Source organism: Simochromis diagramma, unplaced genomic scaffold (assembly GCF_900408965.1).
Source record: "Simochromis diagramma unplaced genomic scaffold, fSimDia1.1 OVJJ01000228.1, whole genome shotgun sequence".
In the NCBI taxonomy this organism is placed as follows: Eukaryota; Metazoa; Chordata; class Actinopteri; order Cichliformes; family Cichlidae; genus Simochromis; species Simochromis diagramma.
In genome coordinates, this window is record NW_024386873.1 from 1,077,887 (window position 1) to 1,084,945 (window position 7,059).

Consider the following 7,059-nt stretch of genomic DNA (forward strand, 5'->3'; position numbering starts at 1 on the left):
TGCCATTTTCTGCTTTCTTCACACTTATTAAACTAGTTTTATTCTTTTATTTTGATTTACTTCATTGAGGTATTTTATTTACTTTTTAAAATTTTTGTTTACCTTGTTTATAAAATTGTCACTTCCATTTTATTTAGTTATACTTGTGCTGACTGAACTTCTTTTATTTGTTCATTTTGTCTTTGGCTGGTGTAACAGGAATTTCCCGCTGTTGTAATAAATACCGTTGGTGTGATTTTCTCTCAAAGTGAGGAACGTGTCAGCACTAATATTCAGATGAAGACAGCTGTTTTATTTTTAATGTAAGACTGAATGGAAGGTGAAGGCGGGCCCTCGGGTCTCCAGGCTGAAATACAGAAAAACAATCACAGGCAGCTGCACTTCTGCAGACGTTTTAAAGAGAAGCCCAGCTGTCCCGTGGCCCTGCAGGTCCAGGTGGAGTGACCAGGTGCCCCTCTTTATTACCCGTCCACCTGCAGGGACACTCCCACATTTTGACCGTTTCTGGAATATAAAAGAAAAACGATGATCTGTGGACGAATCACAGCTTAAGTCAACGTTCAGCTTCTGTTCAGGACTTTTAAGAAACTGGTTTTATATAAATTACAGTGGTTATATGATCAAGCTGCAGGCTGGTTACTTCCCTCAGCTCTCTTCGGTCCACACCGGGTCTGTGTTTGTGTCTCACCATGAATCCAGATGTGTTCAGGCATCCACAGCTGTGCATCAGCGCTGTCATTCAGAGCTGACGTGCAGATGTTCTCGTGATCACGTCCCCACAGCGTCAGTATGAACATGCAGTATTATGACAGCATGAATTCATGTTAAAATAAACCCAGTCTGCTCATTTCATGCTCGGCTCCTTTATTTCACACTTTTAGATTCTTGAGCTGTTCCCCGTTTAAGTCGTTCAGGTTGTGTCAAACTCTTTGGCTTCAGTAGAACAAGAATTTACCAAAAAATAAAGATCTGATGTGATATGGAACAGGAAGAAATAACTGAAGGTCAAAGTGCAGAGGACAGAACAGCAGCTGTGGAAGCTCTGCACTCGTCTTCAACGCTGAAAAGCAGAACCAATCAAATCGACAGCTCGTGGAGTCCAAACGGCCTCGAAGGAGAAAAGTTTAAATACAAATCTGAATTTTTTTATTGAACACAACGTTTTTCTTTTGCAGATTTTTTTTATTTTTTTGCAGTAAATTCAAACCACGCAAACAAAACCAGCATCAAATATTTAAATGACAACATTATTTCCTTTTAAATAGAACATCAAACTTTGCTTTCAGGTCGAGATATATATTTCATATTAATACATTCTAGCAAATACAGTATGCGGATTTCAGCACGCTCTGATTGGCTCCGTCAAAGCGACACACACAGGTAACACTTGGTGCTCCTCAGGTGAGGTAAACGTACAGTTTCTGACAGAGGGGACGCTTCCTCTCCTAGCACTAAAATAAAACGAGCCCAGCTACTGCTCAGCCTCCGTCTAATCAGCCAAGCATCAGCAGGAACAGGAAGTGAGGCGCAGGAACAGAACGAAAGGTGAGAGGAATATTTAAGCTTTTGGTCGTGTCATCATTTCAGGGACGGTTTCGTCTTCACAAATAAAAAACATCTAAATAAGGAATAAAAAGTGGATTTTCAGAGAGTGGAATAAGCATTAGAATTTAGATTTTACCATTAACGTGTCGGTAACCAGCCTGACGGTCACAGTGGAGGCGACTTCGGACGGTTAACGGGCGCTACACATCGTCAGCTGCTCCTCATTCATTTAAACACACCTGGAGTTTTTCCTCCGAATAAAAAAAGTCAGTGTCCAGGAAAGAGCCTCAGGCCTTCTGACAGACACCACTGAGTCATGACATCATCTACACGCACACCTGCACAGGTGCGTCCAGTCAGACCGAACGCCCCGCCTCCTCTCAGCTTCAGACTGAGCCTCCCGTCAATCATCTGTCAATTAATCACAATCACTGAGCCGACCACCTCGACCTAACAACAGGCAGAAGTCTGTCCTCACAATCCTGCTGCTACACACCTGGAAATGACGCATAATTACAACAACAATAATAATACTAAAAATAACAGCAATAATAGTAATAATTACAATAATCTGTATTTGATCTGTATTTTCATTTTTTTAACGTTGTTAATAGTTTGGTCAGTAAAATGGGAAAATAATAATAATAATAATAATAATAATGACAACAACAACAATTTGGAACGTTGATATTCAGATACGGAGGACTAAGAATGAGTTTTTGTTTACTTTTGTAATAATTAGCCATTTTATTTGCTTCTTTATTTACATATTTGTCCTTTCAGATCGCGCCTCATTTATTTTGGCCCGACTTTAGTCACTCCTCTTATTTCTGTATTTACTTTTCTTTCTAGATTTAAATATTGATGGATGTATAAAGACATTAGCAGATAACAGCAACATTATTTTTCCTGCCTACAGTCATTATTAACATTACTTCTTATTCTTTTAGTGATTTTTAAATTCCTTTTTGACTTTTGGTCCTCCGTATTTGTCTGTTCAAACTTAAATATTTAATTTAAAAATTTGTTGTTTTTTTAAAGCGTTCAGATGGTTTTTTTTAATTATTGCTATGATGTAAAACTGAGAAAGTGTGGCAGTGAGAATGAGCAACATTTGTTTAGGTGTACTCGATAAATCTGATACGAATCGTCGGCTCGTTTCAGCTTTAGCGGAAAAATAAAGAACACCTGCGTTAGCTCTCGCTCTCATCACCGACGGACACGCCTCTCACGTTAGCGTAATAAAACAGGAGAGCGGTAACCGGGGACCTGTCCGTTTATCGTACATGTAACCGTGCGTGTCGTCCTTTAAGTTTGCATTATGAGCTTATGTTGCGATTTAAAGGCTGCGCCGTGGATTTGGAATATTTTTCTCCATATCTGGTCAGAATCCGTGTCGGTCTGACAAACTTTCCCTTTAAGAAAACAACAATAAGTGAAACCGCGACGGATCTGCTGATGCTGTTGCAGCTCTCGCCGCCTCCCCGTGACCTCTTACTTCATCTTCGAGGCCTTCTCCCGCTCGGCGGCATCAATGGCGGCCATGTTCTTGGAGGCGGTGATGAGGTGCAGGACGCTGATGCCGGACTTGAGCAGGCAGATGATCCCGCAGAGCCCCTGCAGCCAGTAGAGCCAGCCTGTGGAGAAATCCAGCGACTCGAGTTTAACATGAGACTCAGAGGAAAGATGAGTTTCCTGTTCAGCACCTGAACAAGTTAACATTCCCAGCTCTGGATTTTAACGGCAGGACTCTGCTAAAGAAGCTCAGCATGACTCACAGCTTTAATTAACCAATAACGAGAACTAGACTAACACTCGCGGAGAACAACCACCATGACATTTATCAACACTTTCATCAACAAGTAAAAAATAAGATGAAAATGTTTTGGAAAGATGAGATCCAATCAGAACTAATAAAAGGTATGCAGAAAGGTGGGATGAGTTTGGACGTGAGCCAATCAGAAGCTAGCTCCCACGATCTCTGCTGAACACACAACGAAACAAGGACACTCGCGAGGAAGAGACGAGCAGACGTACGAACACGTTCACAGTCGATGTCAAAGAAAATAAACCGAAACTCTGACCAGCAAAAACAAACGTTACACTTTAACTGAATCCACATTAGATTTTAGTCGACAAGAATCTTAATCGACTAAAACAACTTTGATCCGTAAACACTGATGTCCAAACTCAGTCTCACCTGTGAAAGTGAGGAAGACGAGGATAATAAGCTCTTACCTGCCGGCTCCTCGATGTGATAGAGAAGGTAGAGCAAGCAGAAGAAGAGCTCGTTCCCGGCGCACATCACAAACAGGACTGGCTGCAGGACACACACACACAGACACAGACAGACACACACACACACACACACACACACACACAGACACACACACACACACACACACGTTCACTGACTGTTCCTTTAAAATTCATACGGACACGTTTATCGTACGACACACAGACCTTGGAGGTGTAGTAGAGGCGTAGGATGGCGTTCCCAGAGAGGTCGATGGTTTTATGACTCGCTGATCCCTTTACAGTCGAGCTGAGGAAGACGGATAAGAAAACACGATCAGCCGCAGCACAACACCTCGTCCCTACACCTGTCATGGCTCTAAAACGGGTCACTGGGTAACATGATCTGATTCAGTCTGTTCCGGCCACACAGCTAAATATGACTTCACCTTAAAAACCACAGAAACATCGCCCACCTGTGCAGGTGCAGCCAGTGGCTGGCGATGTCCAGACACATGCTGAGCTGGAACAGGAAGGCGTAGGAGGGGTAGAGCAGGGATAGGTTGACCAGCAGACACATGGTGGCGCAGCGGTCAGTCAGCATGTCCAACATGGCACCAAACTTAGTGGCTGAAACAGACAGAGAGCGGCCCGTGAGACCAGAACACGACCTGCTGCAGGAACCGTCATGGCTGCAGTTCCTCTGACGTCCAGCAGAGCGCCCATCAAGCAAACTCTGATTCAATGTTAAAACTCTACAGCAGAAATAAACACAGCGAGCATAAAAACGGCCTGAGACGCATACAGAAATCTACTCAGGGGCGTCCTCCTACATCAGCGGGTGTTTCTGCGGAGTTTGACCTTGACTGGACGGAGGGATCCACCCCATAGAATTCTGCGTGCTTTTAACGTACCACACCGACCCACTATGACTGTGAAGCAGTGAGAGTCGTTAAAATAACCCAACCACACTCCTTCCATCTTTTATATACAGAGTGTGGTTATCACCCAGTATAAACATCAGGAAAACAAACACGTCCTCCATCCAACACAAAATCCACATTCAGTCAAATCCTGCCTTCAGGAGTCAAAACTGGACATCTCTCACACACACACACACACACACACACACACGTGTATATACGTACACTGATTGAGCGCTCGCGCTGCATGGCCGTCAAAGGCATCCAGCAGAGCGCTGAGCAGGTAGCAGAAGACGGCCGGCCACGGGCAGCAGGGCATCAGGAAGAAGGAGATCAGGGCCAGCACCACCCGGGCATAACCTGCAGGATCCAACCAAGGTGAAGGGATTTATTCAGAAACAGAGTGCGTTTTAATGATTTCACACTGATTATCTGTGATGAGAAAATTCCTTCTTATTGCATATTATTTGTCATTTTTCGCAAAAACAATGCACTTTGTTATGTGTCTACACGTATGTTACAGCTACCTATTCCAATAAAATTGATTTTACAACAAAAATGACAACATAGAAGCTTATAAAATACTTCATTACACTGGGTACAGAGTAGTCCACATACGATGAATATCTTATGTTATTTTCATAATTGAAGGCATTTAAAAGCATCATATTGAAGTTGTAAAAACCCATCGCTCAATCTTTTTATCCACAATAAAACCGGACATATTTCAGGGGAAAATGCTCATTTATTATTACGCAAACAACTACAATACAATAACACAACGTGCCGTCCTTTACCATTAATTTCGGCTTGATTTGGCTTCCACTGTGACGTTACTCAGCTCACTTTGCCCAGATAAAGCAGATGAGCCGGATTCTCTAAATTGGACGTTTTCTGAATGGAGTTCGGTGAATTTTACATTTCGCCGGCTAAAGCTAAGCTAGCTCCGCGTCGTAAAGGCGGGAAAAACTCACCGATTAAATTAGGAACGAAGAGAAAAATGTTCTCCGTCTCCATGTCTGCGGCAGTTTGTGCGACAAACGGAGCGCCTGTTCTGCGTTTTTATCCGCAACGGGGTCTTTGAAGGAAACTGCAGGCGACTATTTGAAAAGGTCACTTCCTGTCACCCAAAGGGCTCTTCACCGGAAACAAGGTTACAAATTCCGGTTGTTTTCAGAATAAAGGTGGAATGTTATGACAGCGTTTTGTTGTTTTTCAAATAAAAGTACAAACTTATAGAAAAACTAAAGGGAGATTATGCCGTTACATTGATGGGAAAAAAATAATTAAGAAAAAGAAACTTGTGTGTCTTTAAGTCTGTTTTGGTAAGGATCTTCACCTTTTGCTCTACCTCATCTCACTCTCTGAAAAAGGAAATAAAACAAATTAAAAAAAAAAAAAAATTCTTTTTACCAACAGTAACCATAACACAGACTAAAACACATATTTAAAACCCATTTACATGGAGATAAACCCTGTAAGCAAAACTCACTCTCGACTGTGTTTTAGTCTCTAATGCATTTAATTTAAATTCTAACACAAACTGCAAAACTTTCTAAAAAGACAAGCGTCATTCTTCTTTGCACTTTTTTCTGGAGCGCAGCGAGAAACTCCCTCACACAGAAAGTCTGAGGAAAGTCTGTAATGCCATACATAATGAATCTGAACCAGAAAGTCTGCGCTGCAGTTTGATGGAGCATTGTTTGACTTCGACAATACCGACACGTTCCTACAACACATGAAAGCTCTCTGCTTCAAACATCCGAGAGCATGCAGAGCAAAACTGTCTGGACCCAACCTTTGTGGTAAAGTTAGGTGTAATACAGAGAACCAAAAGTGCCCAATGAAAATAAAAAAAATTTTGCAGAGAAAGAAAATAAACATTTCATATTTAACAGATTCATTGCAGCAATTTATTTTTATGTTAACTTTGAGTGGAAATAATGGTGTCATTTCTTTCTTTTGTCTCATTTTGACACTTTTGGTTCTTCATACTCTGAAATACTTCAAAAGAAGTTTTTAAAATTTGTGTTTAAAGACTTTTAAATCTTAAATATCTGTAGCCGGAACAGAATTTTCAAAAGAACTCAAAGTGAGACGTCAGGAGAAAATCTAGAACAGCTGAAATCTGAAAACTTTAATAAAAACATCGCCCCCTGGTGGTGAACATTTCAGGTAAATTTTACAGTCTGATTAAAACAAATCTTAAATATTCACGAAACAATTTAATAAGAAAGGAAATGACAACAAAGCAGCTTTTCTGTTTTTGTTCTTTTATTTCTCCAAAATTATTTGATTACGTTTCTGTACATCTCATTTTTCCAACGCTCCTGAAACACTCAACCTGAACATTTTC

General features: G+C 41.3%; 1 protein-coding gene across 1 annotated transcript; it reads right to left on the reverse strand.

Annotated features, from left to right (window-relative positions):
- Positions 1-2,548: 2,548 nt before the first annotated feature.
- cdipt (CDP-diacylglycerol--inositol 3-phosphatidyltransferase (phosphatidylinositol synthase)) lies at positions 2,549-5,915 on the reverse strand. The gene is made up of 6 exons (XM_040031856.1): positions 5,678-5,915; positions 4,929-5,063; positions 4,257-4,410; positions 4,009-4,090; positions 3,784-3,865; positions 2,549-3,182 (listed from the first exon to the last, which is right to left on the reverse strand). Exons 1-6 carry the CDS (start codon positions 5,718-5,720, stop codon positions 3,040-3,042), a joined length of 639 nt encoding a protein of 212 aa, XP_039887790.1. The 5' UTR covers positions 5,721-5,915; the 3' UTR covers positions 2,549-3,039.
- Between the last annotated feature and the right edge of the window lie 1,144 nt (positions 5,916-7,059).